Source organism: Schistocerca piceifrons, chromosome 3 (genome assembly GCF_021461385.2).
Source record: "Schistocerca piceifrons isolate TAMUIC-IGC-003096 chromosome 3, iqSchPice1.1, whole genome shotgun sequence".
Lineage (NCBI taxonomy): Eukaryota > Metazoa > Arthropoda > Insecta > Orthoptera > Acrididae > Schistocerca > Schistocerca piceifrons.
In genome coordinates this window covers 960,752,033-960,766,448 of record NC_060140.1, presented here as the reverse complement: position 1 = coordinate 960,766,448, position 14,416 = coordinate 960,752,033, and the positions used below count along the sequence as shown (strand labels likewise).

Here is a 14,416-nt window from a genome sequence, read left to right as displayed (position 1 = left end):
GAAAATCAGAAACCAAACTTAAAGTTCATAATAACCAGATTAGAAAATGTTATAATAATCAACTCACATCTTCTTCCAAAATAAATCATCAGATTCAGCATTTCTCGCTGATTATACTATCATCCAAATGGCTATGACCAATGTCAATGAATTATCAACATTGGCACACAATACAAGAACCATCAACACAATAAGTACGTTACACTTTAGTCTGTGCTGCTTTACATTTAGTGGCACACTTACTAAGAAAATCACATGCATACAGGATACAGACACTTAAAAAAACATACCACAAAGCAGTTAAACAGATTGGTCACAAACTGGTTTCATACACATACAACGGAAACTGCAAAATTGTAAACTTTGGCAAGCAAAGGATGACTGTGTGATGCTGCAGTGAATTGTCACTGCACAGCTGACATGGATAGTAAAGAGGGAACATGTTGATACCAGGACATAAAGTCTTTGTGAATTTTATTCCATGTACTTAGTTGAACAGTAGCTATGCCTCATGGACACACCCATAAACAATATACACAGTTGTCAGAATTTGAGGGACGATGTGATGTTGAGTTCAAAGAAGCCAGTTGGAGTTACCAGTGAATCACTCTAATTTGAATACAAGAGCACTGCCACTATACAACACTGGCAGGAATGGGTGAACAATGGCTGAACACAATGTCAAGGAGAAATCAGATGGCCTAGAGAGACGACAGAATGTGAGGACTGAGCAATCATCAGAGAGGCACTCAGAGCCCCAGCTCATCATCATGACCGATCCGACATGCAACTGGTGCTTCAGTGACTGCGAGGACAAATTAATATGCAGCTCACAGAAAGGGGGCTGAGCTCACAGTGCCCCTTGCACCGACTACCTTTGTCCTCTGTACACAGGGCAAATGCCTTTAGTGTTGGGCACATTTGGCCTGGAATCTCACTCACTGGAGTAGAATTGTCTTCAGTGATGAGACCCACTTCAAACTGAGCCCCAATGGGAAGCGGAGATGTGTTTGGAGATGCCCCAGAAAGGCATGACAGCCAGCAGTGATGGTTTGGGGTGTCACTTCATTTCACAGCAGGACCCGTTAGTTGTCATTGACAGCACCTTTACAGCATAAAGGTATGCTGACAAATATTCTACATGCCATTTTGTTGCCCTTCATGGCAACACATCCTAGGCTTACATATCAGCAAGATAATACCTGCCCACCAATGGTGAGAGTTTCTACTGCTTGTCTTTGGATTAGATTAGATTAGATTAATACTAGTTCCATGGATCATGAATACGATATTTCGTAATGACGTGGAACGAGTCAAATTTTCCAATACATGAAATAATTAAGTTAATTTAACAACATACTTAAGTTAATATAACAACTTTTTCATTTTTTGTGTTTTTTATTTTTAATATTTTTTTTAAATTTATATCTAAAAATTCCTCTATGGAGTATGTGCTTGCCATACCCTACCCTGGTCAAATCGCTGGATCTCTCGCCAATTGAGAATGTCTGGAGCAATATGGGCAGGGCCCTCCAACCAGCTCAGGGTTTTGACACTCTAACACACAAATTGGACAGAATTTTGCATGCTATTCCTTAAGAGGACGTCAAACAAGTCCGTCAGTCAGTGCTAACCCGAGTAACTGCTTGTATAAGTGCCACATGTAGATCAATGTGTTATTGACTTGCTTAATTTGTGGAGCTCTTTCTCTTGAATAAATCATCCAATTTTTCTGATATTGTAATCACTTGTTTCTTCATACATGCACATCACAGCTGTTGATTTTCACCCCATTTGGTTAATTTCTTCATGGTACATTGTTTCTTGTCTTAAGAGTGCATTTGAGACCACACTGAGAACAACTTGAAAGGCAGATTACATTATCTTAATACTGTGGAGGTGCTTCTGAAGAAACACATGCAAATTTTTAATAAAACAACTGTCACAGATGTACATATAAACACAGGTATGCCTCAGTCTAGTGCATTGGATCCAATTCCATTCTACTATATATAAATTACTTTCCAGACAGTATAAGACATGGAGAAAATTTTATCTTTGGTTATTACAACAACACTATAGCCACTCATCTGCATGTACCCGTGACATAACAGTGTTATGTGATGTCATTGCGGTGTGACTTGGAAATGGATTGTGCTTGCAGAGGGCCTGTTGGAGTAAATTGTGGCACACACTAGTCTGACACGTTTATGTTTCCAAACTATTTGAGAGAGATGTCAGTACAGCACTAGACTTAGTGCTGTGTGTTACTCGATGTTGTGGGATTTTGTTTTTGTTGCATTGACAGTGTGTTATTTCAGTGCCATTAGTTATTGGCTACTGATTTGATCTCAGCTTTGAAACTTTTACTTCATCACATCATCAATGGTTTGAAAGGATGTTACAATGAAATTTACTAGCCATTCCTTGGGTGCTGCTATAGATGACAACATGATCCATTCAGTTAAATTTCTCCAGTTATATAGCCTCTTGGAAGAATGTGTGGAAAGTGTCAGCAGTGTGCGGAAATTATTAATTCGGGCAAAGTCTCTGCTTCTTGAACCAGGGATGGGTGTATGTGGCAATGTTTCTGTTGGTTTCAGTAATAGTTGTGTGTGTGTGTGTGTGTGTGTGTGTGTGTGTGTGTGTGTGTGTCAGCTGACTTTTGGTGGTGATCACACTCTTAAGTATTTTTTTATCTTTACTGTAAAAAGTGCAATGTGCTTCTTTATGTTTGTAATTCTCTTTGAGATGTGTATGAATATCAAAATTTATGATGAACTAGTTTTTCATGATTTTTGTGGTTTGTACTGGTAACTGAAGCTCGTATTCAGTAGTTCATAGTAGTAGGTATCATGCAGTGTGTTGTACTAATTTTGCTCTCATTAGGTTTTAATGGGGTTTGCTAGTCCCCCATTGGCTGCCTCCCCAGGTGGCGGATAGGGGAAACAAAATACCCGGGGTGTACCAAAACTAGCAGGGGCAGGAGAGGCTTGCTCAGCTGCAGTCAAGGCAACCCTCCTAGGGGTACAGCACCCCAAAATCAAGACTCCTGGTCCTCCAGGTTGGGGGTTGTGCAGAGGTCTACCAACCCACCCATGTAAAATTACGAAATGGTCAGGATACTCAACGCGAGCCTCGGAAAAAAGGACAGGATTTACTTGAACAAAAACTGGCAAAGCCACAAGGAATTCTCTTTTGGATCATGGAATATTAGAAGCCTGTATCACCCCGGACCTGCCCAAATACTAGCAAACAAATTAAGAAAATATGGAGTGCAACTGGTAGCTCTCCAAGAAGTAAGATGGCAGGGAACAGGTTCACTGAAAATAGCAGATGGGACAATAATGTATGGAGACTGCGGTCAGCGCCATGAATTTGGAACTGGTTTCTACATTCATAAATCAATAGCTGACTCAATAAGGGAGTTCAAACTTGTTAATAACTGTACATCATACATAACTATTCAGAGGCAGTGGTTAACATTACATTTCTAAATGCACATGCACCCACAGAAGATAAGGATGACAACACAAAGGAAGAATTCTACAGCCAACTGGAACAAACATGCAACTCATTAAGTAGGCACAATGTAAAAACAGTGTTAGCAGATTTTAATGCCAAAGTAGAAAAGGAAGAAATCTACAAGCCAATCATCACCAATTTTAGCTTACATGAGGAAAGTTCAGATAATGGGGGTTTGACTTACAAACTTCGCAATGACAAATGGTCTCACGATAAGCAGCATGAAATTTCAACATAAACGCATTCCTTTAGGAGCATGGATATCACCAGATGGAAAGGTAGTCAATCAAATTGATCATGTAGCTATCCATAAATGATTCCAAAACAGTATTAAAGATGTCAGAACCTTTAGGAGAGCGGATTGTGACACAAGCCACATGTTAATCATATCAAAAATGAAAGTGAAACTCAAAAGGAAAGTAAATAGAAATAGAGAAGAAATTGAAAGATATAACATAGGAAACCTGGCGAAAGTAAATATAAAAGAAAATTTTACAAAAGAAATAGAGAGCAATCTAACAAAACCGCGACTGAGCAATTCAGAACCACAGGATGTTGAAAGCAGATGGAGACACCTGAAGGGCTGTATTCAAGAAGCAGCTTCCAAAATCATAGGTAAAAGAAAACAACCTAATAAAATTTGGTTTAACACAAAGTGTCGTGAAAAAGTGCTGGAAAGCAGAAACTCAAGGAATACATGGATTAAAGAAAGGGACAACATGACACTGAAGGAAAGGTACTATTAAATCCACCAAAAAACACAAAGAACCCTATGACAAGAGAAAAGGGAATACTATAACAATATGGTCAGAGAGGAAGAGGGCGATTTCCAACATCACAGGACAAGGCAGATGTATCAAAATATTTAAAAAAAAAAAAAAAATCCTTTGGTAAATTCAACAAAAGGGAGCAGTTTATACAGGATCAGTATGGGAAAATACTGACCAGCAAAAGTGACGTTCAAAAAAGATGGAAGACATACTTTTCACAACTTCTCAACTGAAATGACCTACACTCTTACTTTAAACTGGAAGAACCTGGTACAATTGATACAGCTGATACAGTTACTACCCCATCAGTAAATGAAATACAGCAATCAATAAAGAAATTAAAGAATAACAAAGCTTGTGGTGAAGACCAGATATATGCTGAGTTATTAAGGAATGGAGGCCCACAACTGGAATACAGGCGTTAATACAAACAATTAGATCACTTATTCACCTTAAGACAAGTAACTGAGAAGAAGTGGGAATTCAATGTAGATGTCCACATATTATTCGTAGATTTTAAAGAGGCCTATGATAGCATATACTGATAAACACTCCTAAATATAATGAAGGAATTCAAAATACCATCAAAATTGATCACATTAGTTAAAATGTGTAGAGGCGAAACTTTACGTTGCATAAAGACATCGGTAGGAGAAACTGAAGACTTTAAGGTGTACACTGGACTGAGATAAGGGGATGCCATTCACCTATTTTATTTAACCTTGTCCTACAGAAGTTCGATAGAGAATTTTCTAAAACAAGTCCACAGGGGATCCAGCTACAGGATGTGAACAATACAAAACTTGCCTATGCAGATGATGTAGCACTAATAAGTAGTTCCAAAACAGAATTAATCAGAATGATGCAAAATTACTAGAAAATTGCTGAGAAAGCAGGATTACATGTTAATGAAGAAAAGACAGAATACCTGCCCGTAAGCAGGAAAACCAGAAAAGATGCACCTTTGACTATGGATGGATTCAATTTCAAGACTGTTGACCACTTCAAATACCTAGGAAGTATTTTTAGTAATAACAACAGAACAGACATAGAAATAGATGCCCATTTAGGAACAGCAAACAAGACATTTTTTTTTAGTTTCATCAAAATTCTAAGAAAAAGATCACTTAGCAGTAACTTCAAAATCCGCTTATATCAATCGACCATTATACCTGTGATGTTATATGGATGTGAATTTAGAAAGAAAGATGAAGAAAAACTGTAATATTCGAAAGAAAAGTACTAAGGAAAATTTTTGGTCTGGCGTACGACGAAAATAATATGGAATGGAGAATAAGAAGAAATGAAGAATTACGAGGGCTGTACAAACACCGTAACATCGTCGAACTGCTCACGAGGAGAAGATTGAATTGAGCAGGCCGTATGGCAAGAATGACAGAGAATAGACTACCTACAATAGCATTCAGGAGAACAATAGATGGAATGAGAGTTAGAGGAAGACCCAGAATCAGATGGAGGGATAACATTCGGGAGGACATAAATAGGATGAACAGCAACAGGACAAACAGCGCATTGGACAGACAGAAGTGGAAGAGGCTCATAGAGCAGGCATTTGGTCGATAAAGCTCTTGCCACATGTAAAATAAAAGTAAGTAGGTTTTAATAATAGTTCTTCTAGTTGTGGGTTCTTGGTATAGCTGTCTTCGTTTGAGCTATATGTCATGTGAAATTCATGATACAGGTCTCTAAGGTGTGTGTGTGTGTGTGTGTGTGTGTGTGTGAGGGAGGGAGGGGGGGGGGGCACTGTATTGCTGTTTTCCTTTGAGCTACACAAAACAAATTAAATATTCAATTTCCTTTTTTCCCCTACTTATTCCTGAGGATTTCGTGTTTCTCATTTTTCAGTTTTGTTTGTTTTGGAACAGTGGCATTATTCTTATTGCTGCATATTTAGCAGGTCTCCACTCTAAGCACCCAACTTCCCACAATTGTCCCATTAGTTTCATTTCATTGCTGCAGTGAAATAGTTCATGTTGTTTATATCTTTGTTTCCCAGTGAATTTAGTGATGTTATGGTCACTAGTAGTGTCAGTGTCATCGTAACTACCGTCTGCGTCACGTCTGCTGTGCAGCGAGCTACGTTAATTTAAGTATTAACTGCATTTTTCTTACTTGTCACTTCTTCTCCCGTGTGTTTTTGCTTTTACGAAGCTTTAATTTTCGAGTGCTAGTAATAGTTTTCCATAGATTTCGTGTTTGTTTTGAATACAGTCAGAGAGAGTCCCTTTAGTCAGCTGTAGTGCCAGTAGTGCTAGTGTTTGTTTTGAATACAGTCCAGAGACAGGCTGTGCTATTTTCATTGTTTTCAACAAGAAGTGTCTAGTAACAACAGTTTAGTCAGCTATCAGCCACCTTTAGTGGATTAGCAGTCTAGTTAAAAGTTGATTAACAGTCTACAGTAAATTGATTTCTTTGGATGGATAGGATGTGTGACTGCTGTGTACGGACGAGGGAGGAGCTGGGCACTGTTCACTATCAGCTGAATGTGTTGATAGCCGCGGTCAGCCGTCTTCAGGCTGCTGCCTCGGAGTGTAGCGGCAGTGGGGAGTCTGGTGCATTGCATGGTACACCCCAGGTGTTACATGCTTCACCCACGGTCCCTGCTGTCGAGATATCTACGCGGGTACCGGGTGCGGTTGGGCCACCCTCTCCCCAAGGGGAGTGGCGTGTTCAGCGGTGTTCGCGGCGCATCAGGCGGAGGGTGAATGTGGAGGCTGGCCGTGTGGCATCGGCCGCTCTGCCTGTGAGTGGACACGTGGCCGTTCCTTCAGCAAGGTCCGAGAAGGCAGACGGGGGGAGGGGTTTATTAGTTATTGGGAGCTCCAACGTTAGGCAGGTGATGGAGCCCCTTAGGGAAATAGGAGGCCAGTGTTCACTCTGTCTGCTTGCCGGGGGGTCTCACCCGAGATGTGGAGCAGACCCTACCGGCGGCTCTAGAGAGCACTGGGTGCACCCGACTGCAAATTGTTGCTCATGTCGGCACCAATGACTCCTGCCGTCTGGGTTCAGAGGTCATCCTCAGTTCGTACAGGCGGTTGGCGGAATTGGTGAAGGCAGAAAGCTTCACTCACGGGGTGGAATCAGAGCTAACTATTTGTAGTAGCGTTCCCAGAACCGATCGCGGTCCTCTGGTTTGGAGCCGAGTGGAAGGCTTAAACCAGAGGCTCAGACGATTCTGCGGAGATCTGGGGTGCAAATTTCTCGACCTCCGCTATCGGGTGGAGAAATGTAGGGTCCCCCTGAATAGGTCAGGCCTGCACTACACGCAGGAAGCGGCTACAAGGGTAGCGGAGTACGTGTGGAGTGCACATGTGGGTTTTTTTGGTTAGAGAATTCCCTCCCTAGGCCTGACAAGACACCTACTGAGATGCAGCAAGGTGGTGGTAGGCAACACGAACAGGGAATAACAATATTAATGTGGTAATAGTAAACTACAGGAGCGTCTATAGAAAGGTCCCAGAACTGCTCTCATTAATAAATGGTCGCAATATCCAGAAAGTTGGCTGAAACCAGACGTAAACAGTAATGAAATTCTTAACTCAGATTGGAATGTATACCGCAGAGACAGGCTGGACAGTGAAGTGGGAGGCGTGTTTATAGCGATAAGAAGTGCAATAGTATCGAAGAAAATTGACGGAGGTCCGAAATGTGAAATAATTTGGGCGAAGGTCACTGTTAAAGCAGGCTCAAACATGGTAGTTGGATGTCTCTATAGGCCCCCTGGCTCAGCAGCTGTTGTGGCAGAGCACCTGAAGGAAAATTTGGAAAATATTTCAAGTAGATTTCCCCACCATGTTATAGTTCTGGGTGGAGATTTTAATTTGCCGGATATAGACCGGGAGATTCAAATGTTTATAATGGGTGGCAAGGACAAAGAATCCAGTGAAATTTTTTTAAGTGCTTTATCTGAAAACTATCTTGAGCAGTTAAACAGAGAACCGACTCGTGGCAATAACATATTACACCTTCTGGTGACAAACAGACCCGAACTATTTGAAACAGTTAATGCAGAACAGGGAATCTGCGATAATAAAGCGGTTACTGCATCGATGATTTCAGCCCTAAATAGAAACATTAAAAAAGGTAGGAAGATTTTTCTGTTTAGCAAAAGTGACAAAAAGCAGATTTCAGAGTACCTGACAGCTCAACACAAAAGTTTGGTCTCAAGTACAGATAGTGTTGAGGATCAGTGGACAAAGTTCAAAACCATCGTACAATATGCATTAGATGACTATGTGCAAAGCAAGATCGTAAGAGATGGAAAAGAGCCACCGTGGTACAACTACCGAGTTAGAAAACTGCTGCAGAAGCAAAGGGAACTTCACAGCACACACAAATATAGCGAAAGCCTTGCAGACAAACAAAAATTACGCGAAGCGAAATGTAGTGTGAGGAGGGCTATGAGAGAGGTGTTCAATGAATTCGAAAGTAAAGCTCTATGTACTGACTTGGCAGAAAATCCTAAGAAATATTGGTCTTATGTCAAAGCGGTAGGTGGATCAAAACAAAATGTCCAGACACTCTGTGACCAAAATGGTACTGAAACAGAGGTTGACAGACTAAAGGTCGAAATACTAAATGTCTTTTTCCAAAGCTGTTTCACAGAGGAAGACTGCACTGTAGTTCCTTCTCTAGATTGTCGCACAGATGACAAAATGGTAGATATTGAAATAGACGACAGAGGGATGGAGAAACAATTAAAATCGCTCAAAAGACCTGATGGGATAGCAGTTCGACTTTACATAGAGTATGCAAAGGAACTTGCCCCCCTTCTTGCAGCGGTGTACCGTACGTCTCTAGAAGAGCGTAGCATTCCAAAGGATTGGAAAAGGGCACAGGTCATCCCCGTTTTCAAGAAGGGACGTCGAACAGATGTGCAGAACTATAGACCTATATCTCTAACGTCGATCAGTTGAAGAATTTTGGAACACATATTATGTTCGAGTATAATGACTTTTCTGGAGACTAGAAACCTACTCTGTAGGATTCAACATGGGTTTCATAAAAAACGATCATGCGAAACCCAGTTCGTGCTATTCGTCCACGAGACACATAGGGCCATAGACACGGGTTCACAGGTAGATGCTGTGTATTCGTCCACGAGACTCATAGGGCCATAGACACGGGTTCACAGGTAGATGCCGTGTTTCTTGACTTCCACAAGGCAATTGATACAGTTCCCCACAGTCATTTAATGAACAAAGCAAGAGCATATGGACTATCAGACCAATTGTGTAATTGTATTGAAGAGTTCCTAGATAACAGAACGCAGCATGTCATTCTCAATGGACAGAAGTCTTCCGAAGTAAGAGTGAGTTCAGGTGTGCTGCAGGGGAGTATCGCAGGACCGTTGCTATCACAATATACATAAATGACCTTGTGGATGACATCGGAAGTTCACTGAGGCTTTTTGCGGATGATGCTGTGGTATATCGAGAGGTTGTAACAATGGAAAATTGTACTAAAATGCAGGGACATCTGCAGCGAATTGATGCATGGTGCAGGGAATGGCAATTTAATCTCAATGTAGACAAGTGTAATGTGCTGCGAGTACATAGAAAGAAAGATCCATTATCATTTAGCTACAATATAGCAGGTCAGCAACTGGAAGCAGTTAATTCCATAAATTATCTGGGAGTAGGCATTAGGAGTGATTTACAATGGAATGATCATGTAAAGTTGATCGTCGGTAAAGCAGATGCCAGACTGCGATTCATTGGAAGAATCCTAAGGAAATGCAGTCTGAAAACAAAGCAAGTAGGTTACAGTACACTTGTTCACCCACTGCTTGAATACTGCGAGGAGGGGGGGGGGGGGCACATTTAGGTGGCGGACTTAGTTTGCAGTGCCAGAGTTGGTGGTAGTACGCAATTTTTTTTTCATCTATTCTTCTCAAGTTGTGATGTTTTGTGTTTTTATGGTACTGAATGTGTTTTAATTTATGTTGGGATGTTTGAGTTTTGAGGGGTTGTGGTTTTGGTTTTATTTTTTGTAGGTTTAGTTGTGTTTTGGTATCATCAGCTGTGGTTGACCTATACAAATCACAGGAGACGCCCTATTCCAATTTTTGTAGTTTTAGTTGTAGGTGTTGGTGTTTTGATATTGTCAGCTGTGGTTGAACTGTACAGGTCAAGGGGAATGTCCTACTCCAATTTTCACAGTTTTTGTTGTAGGTGTTGGTGTTTTGGTATTGTCAGCTGTGGTTCACCTATATAGCTCAAGGGAAGTTTCCAATTCCTGTAAATTTTTGCTGGTGTAATAGAATGGTGAAAAATTTTTTTTCGGTGTTTTGGGATTGTGGTTTTTTTATTTTTATTTTTTTTATTTATTTATTTTTTTTAAATATATGTATATATAGCCTGTCCCCGATCTAAATCCCCAATTTCCTGCGGCTGTCCCACAGTTTGGTTATATTTTTGGACGGAGATGTTATAGTCCTATTTATGCGTATTTTCGTGTTTGTTGCCATTGTGTATGTAGTGACGTCATAGGCGCTATACTGGAGACACTTGGAATAGCCATTTCCAGCATACTGATGATGTCATGGGTCAAAGCAGATGGGTGGAACCAGATACTTCTGTAATCCCCTTTACAGTGTATGATCAAATGAACATTGTACAAAAGGGGCCAATCATACAAAACAGTGCAACTGTTAAGGAGAACGTGCTCATATTTGAAAGGATGGAGTCTCACCATCCTAACTTAGATTTTCTATAGTTTTCCTAAATAATTTCAGATAAATGCTGGGATGGTTCCTTCAGCAAGGCCACAGATTACCACCTGTCCCAACTTTATAAGAAACTTGTTTGTACATTATGAGTTACCTGTTTTCATTGTACAGAGATGACAAATCCAATATCACTGTAAAATGTTCCCAGAATTGTACATATTATACAGACAGACTACTAATAAATTACTCCAGAGATAAAATAACAAAGTGCGTAAAAGACTAGCAAGCAGCATTTAAAGTATATAAATTTTAACTTAAGTTCTTCATGAAAAAAAACTAGTTGTATGTCGTTATACGATTAACACTGCAGTTAGTCAATAAGAGCATAACTAGGTGAAAATATGGAGCGGAACACGACGTTAGTTCACTTGTAGATACTGTGAATGAGGAGCTTCAAGTTGTTAAGAGAAAATTGCAAACGCCGTTTGGTCGCTGTGATGGAAAACCACATCATCTGCTCATTAAAATACATTCTTCGACATGCAGTTCACTTTGCGGGGTTTATGTGAACAAACTGTGACTGTTATACAGGAAGAGAGCAAACAAATAGCGCAAACAGAACGCAAGTAATTGGATGAACATACAACTCATTGCCGTTGAAAGTGTGACATGTCATAATCAGAGCAAGAAACCTGGCTTCCAACAATTTTTCTCTGAATAAAATATGACAACTGTTTAGAATACCTTAATCTCAGTCTTGGTCACTCGATAACCCAGTAGAAATTCTTCGTAAGTTCCTACTATTATTTCCAAACTAGTAACACTCATTACTCCAATCACTTGGTAAGCCTACACGGATACAAAAACTCTACCAAAAATGTAAACAAACACACGTGCGATTGGTAGTGAAGTGTTAGATGTGGAGTATCGATACAGTATAGATTGTCGATCAACTCGATGCGCAATCGCCAAAGCATTTCAACCAAGCAGTCAAAATTCACATTCATTTGAAACTGGCCCAAAGGGTGACGGCAGAACCTACTTTCCACTTTGCTGTCGGAACAGGCTGTTTCCGTATGCTAACCACATTTTTCTACTGAAGGTACTTCCAGTATATCTGCAAATGCAGTTCTTAATCGAGTTTTTAATGTGTGGGTGAACTGAACAGATAGAGTGTACATAGGGAACTTGTGGCACGCTATGCTGCCTTCCCTGCGGACGTGCCTTTATTTGCATATACCTTACCAGGGGTATCACTGTCTAACATATATAGTCGGGACACTCTCTGATGTGAAAACTGTTACTGTCCGACAGTTGGTGCAACGCTAGCGCCCCAAGCGGCGAGAAAGTAGCCATAAGAATTAAAGTGTGTTTTCAATTATTTTACCAGTTGATTAGCGAAATACGTATTACATTTTTGAGTTTCAAGTATTGTAAATTATCGACAGACATGAATGATCATTAAATACATGTAAAAGCAGCTGAATATCCCTGATTCAGTGACATATGCTACAACTTGAGGCCAATTCACACAGGCCGTCACGACACGGCACCGTCAAGATTTCTCTGGAAGAAAGTGTTGACAGCTGCAGTGACCCCTCTGTTGTTGATAACGTAACGCTCAAGCTCATTTCCCCCTGATACACGGCCCTGCGGTCAGCGCTGATCTCCATATTTCGTTTCGCCATGGTTTTCGTGGGTGATGTCAGTTGTTTGTTGTTCTTTCGTTGTTTGCTATAAATTGTTTCACTTCGTTACTATGACGCCAGATTAATTGAAGCAGTGAGCCAGCAGACTAGATTGTATGACTGAGCATACTAAATTACTTGCACTCTACCACATTTATGAAGTGGTTTTTTTTATAGATTTTGTAGATACCAGTACTGTATTCAACAACTTACAATGAAATGGATAACAATATGGCTGCAACTTGAAGTGAAAAAAGTACTTTGGGTAGAATCAGGTTGGTTAGTAGATTGAATTTATTTGTATGTTGTCAGACATTTGTAGTGTTACTATTAGATATTGACTCTAATTAGTCCTCTGTGAGAATATAAAGTTGACCTTTTAATCAAATACACAATACACTGTATTGCCAGGAACACACATTTTTAGAGACCATTTATTCAGCGATGTACATAACGAAGATCAAGAAGAAAACATAAACTACCATACATACATCACATCAAAGAGTAAAATGTGAATGTTCCCAACACCCCCACAAGTTCTCGAGATGTCAATTCGTGAACTCTGAAAGTCCCACAGCTTGACAGCACCACAGATGTTTACCTTTAGGCAGTGCCTTTGTCAAAAACCAGCTTGCTGCTTATCGGTATTTACAGGTTTCACACTGAATTTTCCTGTTTTAGATAAATCACGAATATAGTGGTGCCTCACGTCAATGTGTTTTGTTCGTGTGTGATGCACACCATTGTGACTCAGTACAATGGCACCTCTATTATCACAGCATACGCTTACTGGTTTTTCACTATGCATAACACACAATTCACGAAGCAATCCTTGAAGGTATACCGCTTCTTGCGCTGCTGCTGATAAAGCCATATACTCAGCTTCTGTAGTTGATAGACCGATGGTTTGTTGTCGTTTTGAAGTCCAGAAAACTGCTGTCCCAGCTAACTTGAAGATATAGCCGGCCGTTGATAGCCGCTGATGCATAATCAGCATCACAGAAACCTTCAATTTCAGTTGTTCCACTTTTTCGGAATGTTAGTCATACATTGACTGTGCCTTTAATGTATCGCATAATTCGTTTGGTCGCTTCCCAGTGGATTTTTCGATAATTAGAACTGAATCTACTTAGAACCCCCACAGCATATGCAATGTCCGGTCTTGTGCTTTGAGCTAAATACGGTAGTGATCCTACGGCTTGCTGATAAGGAATACGATGTTACACAAGGTTTTCCTCATCTGTCAATTTTTTTCACATTTTTGCAGCTTCGAACCAGGTTCAAATGGCTATGCAACCGGATTACAATGTTCCATACCAAATTTCTTGAGTATGTTTGGTGCATATTTGCTTTAATCAATACTAATCGTCCCTTGTTTCCTGTTTCGTTTTATTCTCATGCCAAGACACCAACTAAGTTCACCAAGATCTCTCATCTTAAACTGACTCATTAATCCTTTCTTCAGTTCTTTCTTCCACCTATTACTTATATTAGAGAAAATGATCAAGTCGTCTACAGAAACAGCTGTAATGAGTATATTTTGTTTCTCAATTAGGATCATTTTGTGTAATGTCATATCTAATTTCGTATTCCAAATGCGTGACGCCTGTTTTAGACCATAAATTGCCTTCTTCAGTTTGCAAACCTTCATCCCCTCCCCCTCCTTCCCGTAGCCTCCAGGTTGACGAATATAAACTTCCTCATCGATGTCACCATATAGGAATGCAGTTTGGACATCCATA

General features: G+C 40.3%; 1 protein-coding gene across 1 annotated transcript in view; it reads right to left on the bottom strand.

Annotated features, from left to right (window-relative positions):
* The window catches only part of LOC124789517 (p21-activated protein kinase-interacting protein 1-like), a 60,545-nt gene extending 48,617 nt beyond the window's left edge, over positions 1 to 11,928 (bottom strand). Inside the window, exon 1 of the mRNA XM_047256906.1 lies at positions 11,731 to 11,928. Within this exon, the coding sequence (XP_047112862.1) occupies positions 11,731 to 11,814 (84 nt within the window). The 5' untranslated portion in view covers positions 11,815 to 11,928. The remainder of the gene's footprint in view (positions 1 to 11,730) is intronic.
* Between the last annotated feature and the right edge of the window lie 2,488 nt (positions 11,929 to 14,416).